The sequence below is a fragment of the Phycodurus eques genome, chromosome 2, assembly GCF_024500275.1.
Source record: "Phycodurus eques isolate BA_2022a chromosome 2, UOR_Pequ_1.1, whole genome shotgun sequence".
NCBI classification, from domain to species: Eukaryota; Metazoa; Chordata; class Actinopteri; order Syngnathiformes; family Syngnathidae; genus Phycodurus; species Phycodurus eques.
This window is the reverse complement of record NC_084526.1, coordinates 12,445,372-12,459,888: the sequence shown is the minus strand read 5'-3', so window position 1 is coordinate 12,459,888 and position 14,517 is coordinate 12,445,372. Positions and strand designations below refer to the sequence as shown.

The 14,517-nt window shown below is 43.4% G+C and overlaps 2 protein-coding genes across 3 annotated transcripts; one reads left to right on the top strand and one right to left on the bottom strand.

The window, feature by feature from the left end:
* The first annotated feature begins 5,626 nt into the window (after positions 1-5,626).
* Positions 5,627-10,553, top strand: nudt19 (nudix (nucleoside diphosphate linked moiety X)-type motif 19). Of its 2 annotated transcripts, XM_061667703.1 has the most exons (3): positions 5,627-6,494; positions 6,892-7,099; positions 7,169-10,553. In XM_061667703.1, exons 1-3 carry the CDS (start codon positions 5,721-5,723, stop codon positions 7,354-7,356), a joined length of 1,170 nt encoding a protein of 389 aa, XP_061523687.1. In that variant the 5' UTR covers positions 5,627-5,720; the 3' UTR covers positions 7,357-10,553. The 2 variants fall into 2 exon arrangements, with proteins under 2 accessions (XP_061523687.1, XP_061523676.1); XM_061667692.1 differs by having other exon boundaries at positions 6,892-10,553.
* Positions 10,554-13,043: 2,490 nt separating this feature from the next.
* si:ch73-167i17.6 (regulator of G-protein signaling 9-binding protein) lies at positions 13,044-14,217 on the bottom strand. The gene has a single exon (XM_061701500.1). The coding sequence runs from the start codon at positions 13,837-13,839 to the stop codon at positions 13,099-13,101; it is 741 nt and encodes a 246-aa protein (XP_061557484.1). The 5' UTR covers positions 13,840-14,217; the 3' UTR covers positions 13,044-13,098.
* Between the last annotated feature and the right edge of the window lie 300 nt (positions 14,218-14,517).

Sequence of the window (14,517 nt, the reverse complement as noted above, 5' to 3'; positions counted from 1 at the left end):
CTCCTGTGAAGCACGACACAACAGATAAGACAAATTAGTGGGATTTTTTTTTTTTTTCTGATCGCGTGTTTGAAAAAAAGGACTCATTATGGTCACAGGTGAGCTGGGGCCCATCTAAGCTGACTTTTGGGCGAGAGGCGGGGTACACCCTGGAGCGGTTGCCTATAAATCACAGGCCACAAATAGCAACTAATTTTTGTCGCGGGCCATATTGCAGTTAAGGTTTCCCTCGGAGGGCCGTTATCAAATGTTTATCGCTTCGTCGTATTATGAGATACTGTATACACAACAAACTAATGGATAACTAGTTTTGAAATCAGAAGTCAAGTATAATAGTTTGTTCGACTACAATTCAAGTAACTATGAAAAGGGGTTTGGTAACAAAAATGATTTTAATATCTCAATTATATTATTTATTACATATGACAACTAGAAAATTTGGAACAGATTTTAGCCAGAATCATGGAAGTTAAAACAAATTATTTGCTTTGACAAATAACCATATACATTAACATTAACACCAATTGCAAATTTAGGATCATATTTTAGGGATGTGTTAGAAAAATCCATGCAACCAGTGAAGAACATGCAAAGTACACCAAACATTATTTTGCTTCCTTCTAAAAAAAAATGTCACTAAATTCTCCTTCTTCCAGATAAGAATACATTATATGTAGTGTATAACCTTTTTCGTCAGACTTTTAAACATCCCACACACCTGCTTTTCTCCTTTTGTAATGCAGATGTGCTAATCACTTGGCTACTGTGCTGTCTACATAATAGTATTACTTATTGCATTTTTTACATTACATACGACTAAACTCAAATACTCATAGCATGACAAGACTTTCCCGTTGAGCACTATGATTGGGGACAAGGCATTCATGATTGACTTTTTTTTTTTTTTACATTCAAGGTTATTATTTAAAATTAAAAAATGGCAACAAATTAATGTTATCTCTGAGATTTGTTTGCTCAGGATTGAGTCAGTTTGATAAGGTGTTCCCTTTTAAAACCCTCTGTTGACTTTCCGGGGCAACACGACCCAAGGCTATAAGAGCGGGTCGTGAAGAACCACATAACCTCACCGCCACCACGCCAAAGTCGAGTGGGTGAACGTGTGAAATGGTTAAGGTGGATCTGCAATGCAATATTAGATATGCCTACAACAGCTCTGCCTTTACCAATGTACTAATGCTCAGTTTTGAGAGGTATTCATTTAACAATGTTTCGCATTACAGTTGTGCTTGCTGAACTGCATACTGAGCGGGCAGTTTCTAATATTTTGGTTCTCCATCCATTCATCCATCCATTTTTTACCACTTATCCGAGGTCGGGTCACAGGGGCAGTAGCTTTAGCAGGGACGCCCAGACTTCCCTCTTCCCAGCCACTTCATCTATCTCTTCCGGGGGGATCCTGAGGTGTTCCCAGGCCAGCCGAAGGACGTAGTCTCTGCAGCGTGTCCTGGGTCGTCCCCGGGGTCTCCTCCCGGTGGGACGTGCCCGGAACACCTCACCGGGGAGGCGTCCGGGAGGCATCCGAATCAGATGCCCCAGCCACCTCATCTGGCTCCTCTCGATGTGAAGGAGCAGCGGCTCTACTCTGCGATACTCCCGGATGACCGAGCTTCTCACCTTCTCTCTAAGGGAGAGCCCGGACACCCTGCGGAGGAAACTCATTTCAGCCGCTTGTATCCTGGATCTTGTTCTTTCAGTCACGACCCACAGCTCATGACCATAGGTGAGGGTAGGAACGTAGATCGACCAGTAAATCGAGAGCTTCACCTTTCGGCTTAGCTCCTTCTTTACCACAACGGATCGATACAAAGTCCACATCACTGCAGACGCTACACCGATCCGCCTGTCGATCTCCCGTTCCATTCTTCCCTCACTTGTGAACAAGACCCCAAGATACTCCTCCACTTGGGGCAGGATCTCATCCCCGACCTGGAGAGGGCACGCCAGCCTTTTCCGACTGAGGACCATGGTCTCAGATTTGGAGGTGCTGATTCTCATCCCAGCCGCTTCACACTCGGCTGTGAACTGCTCCAGTGAGAGTTGGAGGTCACGGCTTGATGAAGCCAACAGAACCACATCATCAGCAAAAAGCAGAGATGCAATACTGAGGCCACCAAACAGGACCCCCTCTACGCCTCGGCTGCACCTAGAAATTCTGTCCGTAAAAGTTATGAACAGAATCGGTGACAAAGGGCAGCCTTGGCGGAGTCCAACCCTCACCGGAAACGAGTCCGACTTACTGTCGGATATGCGGACCAAACTCTGACTCCGGTCGTACAGGGACCGAATAGCCCGTATCAGGGGGTTCGGTACCCCATACTCCCGAAGCACCCCCGACAGGATAATAAGTATACCCACACCTGCTCGGCGCCTCTCACCGTGGGCAACTCCAGAGTGGAAGAGAGTCCAACCCCAATATTTTGTTTCTAATTTATCTATATGAGAAGGGTAAAATATTAGGAACACCATCACCTTAACTTCAACGTTCTGAGATTTTTGATCCATCCATCCATTTTCTGAGCCGCTTCTCCTCACTCGGGTCGCGGGCGTGCTGGAGCCTATCCCAGCTGTCATCGGGCAGGAGGCGGGGTACACCCTGAACTGGTTTCCAGCCAATCGCAGGGCACATACAAACACACAACCATTCGCACTCACAGTTATACCTACTAGCAATTTAGAGTCTCCAATTTATGCATGTTTTTTGGAATGTGGGAGGAAACCGGAGCGCCCGGAGAAAACCCACGCAGGCACGGGGAGAACATGCAAACTCCACACAGTCGGGGTCGGGGATTGAACCCGGGTCCTCAGAACTGTGAGCCTGACGCTCTAACCAGTCATCCACCGTGCCGCGAGATTTTTGATAAATCACATAAATAATATTATGACTTTCAAACACAAAAGCGCTTTGTCAACCAAAAGCCGCAGCCACATTCTTGTTTCCTGTAAATATTTTTTTTGTTTTTCTGCAATGTGTACATGTGACAATGTACACGTTTGATGCCATAATGCACACAAAGTGTTTTATTTTTTTCAAAGTGTTTTATAAGTACTCTAAATGTGCCCTACTTTTTCTTTTTTTTTACTAAGTCAGCAGAGAAAACCATAAACATACAGCAGGCATACACGTTCTTGGCTGATAAAGGGACGATAAGGGCAGCATATAAACACAAGAGATTAGGAAGGGAGTTCATTGTATTTGCAGTCGAACATCTACAGTATAAGGTCGAACACAAAATGAAAGAAAGAAAATAATGGAAAGAAACTTAATCCATTACAATGACAAACTGAAGCCATCATAAACTTTTACTAATTGTCTAGGCAATTTTAAAGGTATAATTTTAACATTGTAGTATGACAAATTCATAGAAGCATGAAAATGTTTCATTTGAAAAAAAAAATTGAATTACTTGACCTTAACTTTGATGATTGACGCAGTGTCAAACGAAGTGAGCCTCTTACTAAATATATTGCATGCACTCATTTGCTCTCTTATCTTTCACTGAGTTATTACAACTAGCTTATCTTTATTCGGTTGGCAGGAAAATGTTGCCAAAAGTTTCATATCTGGTTTTATGGAAGTGGTGGGCCACATATGGCCTGCTTTGTTCTTTAAACCAACCCATGCATTTACATTATCAATCCATCCATCCATCCATCCATTTTCTGAGCCCCTTCTCCTCACGAGGGTCGCGGGCGTGCTGGAGCCTATCCCAGCTGTCATCGGGCAGGAGGCGGGGTACACCCTGTACTGGTTGCCAGCCAATCGCAGGGCACATACAAACAGACAACCATTCGCACTCACAGTCACACCTACAGGCAATTTAGAGTCTTCAATTCATGGATGTTTTTGGGATGTGGGAGGAAACCGGAGTGCCCGGAGAAAACCCACGCAGGCACGGGGAGAACATGCAAACTCCACACAGGCGGGGTCGGGGATTGAACCCGGGTCCTCAGACCTGTGAGGCTGACGCTCTAACCAGTCGTCCACCGTGCCGCGCTTTGTAAATCAGTTCTCAGAAATTAAACAGTCATACACAAAAAATAAAAAATAAATGACACACTCACTTCCTTATGAAGCACAGTGGCCTTCACTGGATGTTTGTCCGTCATGCACTGGGAGATTTTTTTCTAATCTGAATGGATGCAGGCACCTGATGACCCTGGAGAGGTGGCACTTGGTGTGATGCATAAAATAAAAGTAACTCATCAAAGCTCGAAGGAAATGGCTAGATAAGTTTGGTTAGAGCATGTCAATCTAAAAAATAAAAGCCATAGTCATGTTTTATATTCATCCAGATTTCATCGCAGGAACTAACTAAAATATGCCTGTTATTTTTTTAGAGAATTCTGAAAGACAGCATGTGTGTTTACTTTAATATTATCCTACATCTGTCCATCCGTTTTGCGTGCGCTTGTCCTCAGCACGGTTGAGCTGGAGCCTATTCCATCTGACTTTGGGCGAGTGGCGGGCATACTGAAGTTGCCTGCAGCCAGTTGCATCGGTGGCACAGAGTAAAGACAAACAACCATTCATATTCACTCACATTTATGGACAATGAAGTCTTCAATGAACCTAACGTGTGTGTTTTTGGGATGCAAGTAAGCATAGGGAGACCATGCAAACTCAACGCAAGAGGGCCGAAGCCGAGAATCAAATCCGGGACCTCTCGCCTGTGAGACAGACATGCTAACCACTAGGGTCACCATGGTGCCCCACTAGGGTTTGTTTAATTCACTGTAACTATTTTCAACAGCTAAAATTACTCATTCAGTGCAATTAACATACGTGTATTTGTCATACAATTCAGTTTGTGTTTTAGAATGTATCCTATACAAATTGTGTATTGTGTATAATTGTAAATACAAAAACAAGATAGTTAAAATATATACATAGGTATCCAAATGATTTGTACAGCAGAATTGTGTTTCATCAAATATGTTAGTTGAACAAATATGATGTTAATTCCTTTATAACAAATACCCAAAACAAGAGAACCAACTTTGAAATAACTACAGGTGCATTTCATTAAATTTGAATGCCGTAGACGAGTTCATTTATTTCAGTAGTTAAATGCAAAAAGTGAAACTCATATATTGTATGTTGTAGTTTCATTGAACACATTGGAAAATACATTTTAAAAGGCCGAATCCTACCTACTTTTGTCTGTTAAAAGTAATTTCAAGTGTTTGATACGTAATATTCTTGAGAAGGTGAACTTTTGTTTTTTGTTACCCTTATACTATAGTCATCAACATAATAGAAATGTTTCTTCTACTCTATGTGCAGCGAATCAATATTATAGAGGGTTTTCACTGTTTGAATTGAGATGTACCCGTTTACTGTGCGAATTTTTTTTCCACAGAATTTTTATAGTAAAAAAATAGTAATAATAATAAGCTGTGTTAGAAATTCAAATTCAACTTGTAATCCTTCAGAAGGCACAGATTTCCATAGTTGAGGTCCAGTACTTTGTAAAATGAGCGAACGTGTGCGTCTTGCAGCCTGTAGGTGGAAGCAGCCGATATATATATATATATTTTTTTTTTTTTTTAATCATCCAGCCTGTAGGGAGCAGCAATGAGCCCCTCCAACCTTAAAGTAGCCAGAAATAGTTCTGACTGAAAGTCCAACAATTTCCGGGTATCGCCATCAAAACAACTTTCGAGTGAATTTGGCACCAAAGAAATTCGGACGTTTTAAAATGAACACTGGACTGAAACACTGGAAAGAGGCGGCCACTCTCATTTTGGCCGCGGGTCACAGGCTCGGCGCGGACAGTTTATCCTCACCGGGTGTTGTGTGCTCCCAGCCGGGCAAAAACGAACGACGACCGCCAGTCACGCAGCGGTTTGACTACAATGTTTTACTCCTGAAACGAAGCAGAAAAAGCGGGTTCATGCCAAACGCCTATGTGTTCCCCGGAGGTATGGTGGACTCCTCCGACTTTTCCAGTGAGTGGTTGGAGGTTTTCAAAGCTTTTACGAACTCTCGGAATTTTGGCTTAAGGAGCGTCAAGCAACCATCGGAGACCAGACCGCCGATATTTGCTACTGACAGGCTCAAACTGGGCTCACCAATCCCGGGAGATGTTGCGTTCCGGATCTGTGCCTTGAGGGAGACATTCGAGGAGTCAGGCGTGCTGCTTTTTGTGTCCAAAAAGGATGAATTGAGTCTACTCAAGAGCCTTAATGACAGGCGCGCCGCTGATGAAGTCAAGCATTACAGAGTAAACGAGCTGTGCAGCGGCGAACTGAGCAGGTGGAGGACTCTGGTCAACCAGAACCCGTCCAACTTCGTCAGGATGTGCAGGGAGCTGGAGGTGGTGCCCAACATCTGGGCCCTCCACGAGTGGGCCAACTGGCTGACCCCAGCGGGACGATACAGCGTGAAGAGGTTTGACACGGCCTTCTTCATGTGCTGCCTGGAGGAGAGACCACATGCCTTCCAAGACCAGAAGGAAATTCAACACTTGCAGGTGAGACATAACATCGTTTCAGGGGCACTATCTATCTTGTTTGTTGATACGTGCCCTACGATTGTGTGTGATGTGGAAATGTTGGCCATAAATCGTGTCACATAAGGATTACAATTCAAAACAATGATTGACTTTCCTCATTACAAAAGAAATGTTTAGTGTTTCCGATGTAATCTCAAAGGTTGAACAATTCTCAGGGGTTTTATTTTCACTTCCCCTCTCAAAAAGATTTTTTTTTTTTTTTTTTTTTTCAAATGAGATTGATGTGTTGTGATTGATCCCATTAATGGTGGGAAAAGTTTTGAAATAATTTGGTGAGGTCTTAATATCTTGATATCACAATAACCCGTGTCCCACTGACACACTTGAAATCAAACCTGTATCCGCTATGTCCCAGTGGTCGACGCCCTCAGACATCCTGCAGAACTTCCAGGATCGCGATTTGTGGATCGCCCCCCCGCAGTACTACGAGCTGAGTCGCATGTGCCGCTTCCCCTCGCTGAGCGACCTCCACGCGTTTGCCAGACGGCGCGGCACCGACGGCTGCGAGCAATGGCTTCCTGTCATCTTCTTGCAGGACGATAGCTACGTATCAGTGCTGCCAGGTACTTGTCTCATCCAGTGCCCCCCCACCCATGGATATTGTGTTCAAATATGGCTTCTCTTCTCTGCAGGAGACCACCTGTACCCATCAAACAGTTCAGAAACAACTAATGTGGAAACTCCAGAAGGCTCTGAATCGGCACTACACCGCTTCCTGATCTCAGACCCTTACTGTCCACACCTGCAGGTCAACATCACACCCAAGTACAACCACATGCTGCCCCTCATTGGACCGTTGGAATCCAAAACCCCTGTGTGAACACAGTAGGAACAAATCATGAGCAAGATCACTCAAGGAAAACACACAATCAAGTCTAGAGCCTACTGACACAAAGCCATTAGTATTGTGCAGGTTCTTCGGGGCGATTCCCACTCCCTTCACTTTCCCCCGCCAGCCTGCACTCACACTGCTCAACAGAATTTGGGCTTCGGCTCATTTACGTGTGCTGTACATTGGTGAAACAACGCTGGATTATGACAGTTTTCCTGACTTGGTGGATTATTTGTAGTTTATTTCCACTGTGTGAGGTGTCGATTATCATGAATAGCTGGCAAGAAATCTTTGTATTACAGTACAGTGAACCCTCGCTATTCACTATATTGTCCTGTATTATGGACCATGGCCCACAGTGAATATATTTTAGAAGATTTGTGACTAGTAGACCTTTGGCTACAAAAGGAATTCCTGGTCAAAGTGGAACTTTAAAGCCATCAAAATAACAAGCTGTAATCGAGACATCCTAGGAAAAATAGAAAATTGTAATCGGTAATCTGGAATTTTGCGCCCGAACAGACAAAGCGCCTTTGATGAAAATATAACCTTTTTGATGTATAGGAAGAGAACGGCTTTAATGACTTATTTCCAGGATTGATGAAAAAAATCAAAAACATTTTAAATAATCAAAAAGTCACATATTTTTCTGGAAGTCATGTTAATTTAAATCAGATTGTTTTGTTGTAATTGATTAAATCGAGATTTAAAGTTTTATTTTTTTCCCCCCATTTATTTATTTATTTATTTGTATCTTTTAAAGGCCCTCCTATCCAGTTGTTGTTCATAAAAATACCTGCACATTGTGTACAGGTCGCAGTACAAGCAATACACATGAAAATCACATGCAGACACTGTCAGATCACTGTACAGGATTCTAGAGTACACTTGTATTATTTGGCAGTAGCAAATTCCCGGCAGATAGTGCACTGATATCACAACAGTAACATTACAAGAGCCTTAGTGTTTTGTGGACTATTGTCCTACCATTCCAAAAGAACATTTTAAGATTTTTCTGAATTGGCTGTTTCGACAGGAATTACATTTTTGGCTTGATTTATTCAATTAAATCAACTTAGCCGTCTTCTTTCACACAAGCATTTAAACAGAAATATTCAGAACCTAAAATACAGTCTTCCATAGAGGCACTTTTTCACGACAGTAAATGCAACCAGGATATTAAAGATCCGTGAAGAAAAATATATTACTGCTGGCCAGTCTAATGTAACATCAATGCTTCCATCACATCGCATGTAATAATAACAGACAGGTATTAAATATTTCATAAATAAGAATGTACTTGTAAGTTTACGTTGTAGTTCCATTTGCTGACGGTGTAGGCCCCCAATAAAGGTGCCAACATGCTCCGACTTCAGCATGCCGCCCTTGGACTAATTTATTGCGATGCACCTGTGTGTCAAAGCTAACTAACCTCAGATTTTTATGAAGCTAACACTTATTTCAGCAGTAGAAAGACTTTTGTTTTGTTTTTTTGTTTGTTTTGTTTTGTTTTAATTCAGCAATTTGGAGTGAAATTAAATTGTGTGCATGGGGACAAGTATCAGCATCCAATCCAGCCTTATAGTACATCATGTACTGTGGCTATTAAGCTAGGATCATGTATTATTGTTCATATTATTATAAGAAGCACCATTGATTGTATAAGATTTTGTATTTCTGGGAGAAAAAAAGCTAAATAATATCTAAACGACATGCAATTATTGTATTTTGATTAAAAACATTGAATTATAGCCTAATGTTATGGTGTGCTTGCCCTCAATATCACTGTATTTTTGTGAATGTGTGATGGGCTAAGTTGAAATAACAACGCTCAACCTTCATGCTGTTTGCCTTGGAGAGTCAATTGAGGGTTACCATGGCAACTCCACTGCCTTGGAAACCTCACTATCTCTGTCTGTGATGAGGCGATGATGCGTTGCTGTGTGTAGTTAGCGCCTCTGTTGCGCACTCTCTTTGGATGAAGACTCACTCACCTGTAAATGGCCCTGGTTGCAGTTTATGATTAAAGTGTAATGCAGCTTTTTGGTGGATGTTCTAGAATTTGAAAGCTTGCACAAAAATGTATTTAGATATTTCTCAGGCTGTCTCAAATAGTAGAGTTAGTGTCACTCTCGCTTTGAAAACTTCAAGACCAACATTTTAGTCCGCGCCGTTTCTTTGCCATGTTTTAATTTATCACCCATGTATTTTTGGATCTTTTCAAACTTTCTTGAAATGCCTGCCAGCAAAGTTAAACTAGATGCAACATTATTTTAATTCAGCTCTGTGTCCTAAGTGCTTTTTGGCTTTTTATTTAAAGCGAGGGTGGGGAACCTTTTTTCGATCAGGGGCCAATCTGTACCAGAGGGCTGTTAAGGAAAAAAAGGAAAATAGTTTCTTTTTTAAATTTTGACATTGAGAGAGAGCTGAAAACTCCTGAGAAGCACTTTTTAAACAGTCTAATATTAAACAAGTTTAAGGCAGCGCTGCACGCCACAAGTATTTTGTCAAAACGACTATGATTAAAACATTTCACAAAGGTCTGGGAATTAGTATTTAAATTTTGGTGGGCAAGTGTTGGGTTGAGTTTGATATAGCTTTCCTTGAAATTGATTTCATAACTATTATTATGTTTGGGGGGGGGGGAGTTGTATTTACTTTAAAAAATATATTTGTTTTAAGTCTTGCACATAAAGTATGGAAACAGCAACCATTGCATAAATGGGAGTTACAATACAGCCTTGGTTGTTTATTAATAACGTCTTGAAGAAAACAGTAGCCTAGTTTGTGTTTGATTGCTAAAACAAAAAATGTAGACAATACTAGTAAAAATGGGCATTTTAATTGAAAATGGAAAAAACTAACAATCAAAGAGCGATTATTAAAAAATATAAATTTTTGTAATGGGATGGGAGAATCTCTGAATGTTCGACGCTCATGTTTTATTGCCGGTTTTGTTTGAACGGAATAATTCCCTTCCCATAGCTGACTTCATATTCTTCTTCTTGAGACCACAAACTAGACAGAATCAACAGCGCCTCTGCTGGTTGCAGCAAAGTAGTGCACTCCATTTTGCCTCATTTGCTTACACCCAATCTCACACACAAAAGGAATACAAATGTTATGATTAATATGTTTTGCTGAAATTACATTAAAAAACGTACTGAATATTTTTTTAACAATGTAATTTGAATTAAATTCACTTTTCAAAGGATGGCTTTGTATTGCACCCTTTCTACAACAACCCAGCATAAGCAACAAGCACTACAGCACAGTCCAAAGTCTTTGTGTCCATATAATTATGTATTCCGCTTTGAGAAAAAAGTAGTTTTCTACAAACCCTGAGCTGTTGTGTGTTAGTTTTTGGTGTGCCGAGGAAAAAGAAATAATTGAATTGACCTGGATTTGTACTGCTGCATTTTTTACAGACTCCCTTCAAGGAAAGCGCCACAACACACTTGTAAATATAATGGGGGGGGGGGGGGGGGGGATTTGTCTGTTTATGCATAAAATGATGTATCCAGCTTCAGCTTTCTACTAACCTTGAGCAGTTATTTTATTGGTTTCCCTGTGCACTACTTACACCAAACGCCTCCTCCTCAAGCCTCAGAGCCTTAACATCTCCTGCGCTATTCCAGGACGACACAAATACTCTTACACCTAAAACCATTAGCCAGGCAGATCAAGTGTCTCCACTGGAAAATTGAACACCATTTAACCTTAAGGTTGTGATTGGCTGGCGACCAGTTCAGGGTGTACCCCGCCTCTCACCAAAAGTCAGCTGGGATAGGCTCCAGCATGCCCGGGACCCTAGTGAGGATAAGCGGGACAGAACATGGATGGATGGATTAACCTTTAAGTGGTTATGTCTGAGGTAATAATCGTCTGCTTAAAATCCCTTTAACTTTGCAGTTTACAACATAGAGGCTTGACATTTGGCACTTTTAAAACCAAGATAATGATCTCAGAAGATGCTTAACAGAAGGAAAAAAACTGCATGCATATATGGAATAATTTTATTATAATAAATATACCGGATTGTATGTACATTATCTGACAGATGACTGTTTGTGCAAAACCTCTATTCATATGTATATTTACATCCACATAGCAATATATACAGTCAACCCTGAAAAGGAGCACAGGCTTAACAGTGAACTGGTGCATTATTTAAAGACTGTTGACATCGAGTAAAGGTCCCCCAAAAAAACTGTCTTGATAGCATTGTGATTTGATACACAATCTGGCTTCGTGGATCATATGATAACGTGGGCAACCTGTTCTTACTAGAGTGTGAAATAGTGCCGATTAAATCACATCCAGCCTGTGAAGTGCTAACTTTTCCCTTCATGCTTTTCTCTCTGTCCGATGGCCGCATTTGCTTGAAACATTTCTAAACAGAAAGCATCGTTTAGCGTCGAGAGGAATACTTAGTAGTCGGGCTACATTCAGGCATGAGCTCTCCCGCTAATCCACTTGGATTATGTGTTGTTGGCATCCTGATGGCCAGACACTGCCTTCTATTTTCCGAGCATTGAATGCATTTATAAAAAGTCGAGAAAGGCAAATAACATTGTCTGTGACATTCACGCCCTCTGGCGTGAATTTACTTATTTACTGCCATCAAGCCATTGCTTCTGCCCACCCAGAACACATCCAATTTCTCTTTTGCGCCCAAAGCCATAAAGGCCTTCAATCAGATATCCAGCTGGCCTGGTCATACCCAAGGGTGCAAAGTGGATTGTAGTGTGCGAGATACGTTCTTCATTTTATGTCTGTCAGTATCTGATGTATGGACTGTTTGTTCATGTCATACAGTATGTCTGATGTCCTGTCATGAGGTGCCTAGCGATTGTGCCACAAACCCAACTGCCCAACGGGGGAAATATAGTTATCGATGACTCTACTCATATATTTTTTTCTTTCCGCTCCTTTCCACAAATACACAGCCCTCTGGATCCTAAAAACAGGCCGACTTCACCTCAATCTGTGCCTGACAGCCATTCTCAACACTTACAGTTATACTTTTTTTTGTTTTGTTTTTTTATCTAGTGCAAATACATTCACAATTCAAGTTACTTACTGTTACAAGTCCAATTTTGTTTGCCAGAATAAATAATACAAAATAAATAAACACACCCTGCGGTGCTTTTGGTTGTCCTCTATCCCTCACAGTGATAAAGACAGTTGGACCCTATAGATCCAGCAGATGGCCTATTGTCTATTTAATGGCGAAATAGTTACATTATAAATCTTTATTTTGCTGTTTTTTGGGGGGGGGGGGCAACTAAGATAGTGATTTTGACATTTCAGTGGTGATGAATCAATTTTTGGAGGCTCACCACAATACAGAGGCACTGGCTTTTCTGTCCAGAGGAAAGGTTGCCTCCCCCAAATACAAGAAAGGTTTGTAATTACCTGTAACTCTCACAAGATGGCAGCAAAGAACTGTTTTTCCCATTAGACAAGAATCTAACCTGAATAAATGAAACTACTAGATGCAACCGGATGGGGACAAAGCATGTTTTATATTAGACATGGCTTTGGCCTGAGGATAAAAGAGCCAACTGGTGATTATTTAATTTCCAGAAAATTCACCCCTAAAATGTGCTTGCGGAGTTGCCCCCAGACCTTTGCACGCCACTGTTATACGGCTGAAGCGTTTAGGATGTCGTCGCCCCCCGCCCTCCCCTCCCCTCCCCAGTCCCTCCAGGGACGGGCTGCTGCTGTTCAGGACATGTTGATGACCAGATATCCAAGCACCACCGCCACAGTCACGATGACAAAGAACACCACCACGGCGCAGATGGACGCGAAGCCCGCGTCCCCGCCGCCTCCCCCCTCCTCGTCCTTGGGTTCCTCCTCGCAGATGGAGATGACGCCCACGGAGGAATTTCCCACACTCATGTTGGACTTGAGCTCGGCGCCCGCCTCTTGCTTGGCTTCCACGGCCCACGGCGCCACCTGCACCTTCATCTCCATCTCCTCCATCATCTGGCTGACCTGGCCGATCTCGGCCTGCAGGTCCCGCAGGTCCGCCGTGTCGATGTTGCTGTCCGCCTCGTACTTCATGTTCTGCACGCTCATGGCGCGCGCCGCCACCGTGCTTGTGCTGCCCGTCATGCCCGTCTGGATCAGGTGCCTGGTGGGCACCTTGAGCGGGAAGTCCTGGCCTATCTCCAGGGAGCGCTTCATGTCCACCTCCAGCAGATCCATGCTGCTGGAGAAGAGCACCCACAGCCGCTCGTACTCGGCGCGGTCCTCCTTGCTGATGCTCTTGTCTTTGAGCAGGGAGGTCAGCTTAGTCCGGTTGGCCACGGCCAGCTCCTGCGCCTTCTTGCGGGTCCGCTTCAGCTCCTCGCGCAAGTTCTGCGAGTCCGAAGTGCTGCCCAGGGCCACGACCAGGTGCCTGTAGCACGCCGTCACTTTATTCAGGGCGTCCAGCATAGTTTTACACTCCTCTTTGCCCATGGCTGCCTACCGACGCTCTGTCACCTCCTCCTCCTCCACCAGAAATATGACAAACAAGAGAGAAATGGCGATCTGCGCGGATCACCTCTCTCCTATGTGAGTGCACATTCCTCTCGATCCTGCACGCCGCTTCCTCTCCGCGCCCTTAAATGGGAAACTCCTTTACGCACGGATGCGCAAAAAGCCCACGTGTAGAAACACAACAAAATATCCACACTTAGCCGCAAAAATAATAGGAACTAAACAAATCCGTCATTTCGAAGATAACGGCGGAGAGCCTCGTTCGGTGTGAGATGGGCAAAACCGTCCCCTCGACATGGAGACATTCGCCGTTTGCTTCTGTTTGGCTTGGTGCGTCTATTTTGGGGGCGGAAAGCGCAGTGGCTGATGTTTAAATGCCACTAAGCGCCTTCTCTGGTCACGTGTGCGCGCAAAAAAAAAAAAGTGGTGTCCACCGTGACGGGGGAGGGATGGCACACAGGCTGGAGGAGGGTCCGAGCGCGTTGATTGGCTCGCGCGGGTGCTCGTCACGTGGGCGACGCACTCGCGCGTCATTGGGTTAGAAACCAGTACACTAGCGGAGATCACGTCACTAAGTGACCGTCACCTTCCACGGTGTGGATGGCCGCCTCATGGAGCTCACTGCTCCACGCACGCCGCTTTTTAGTCACTGCATCA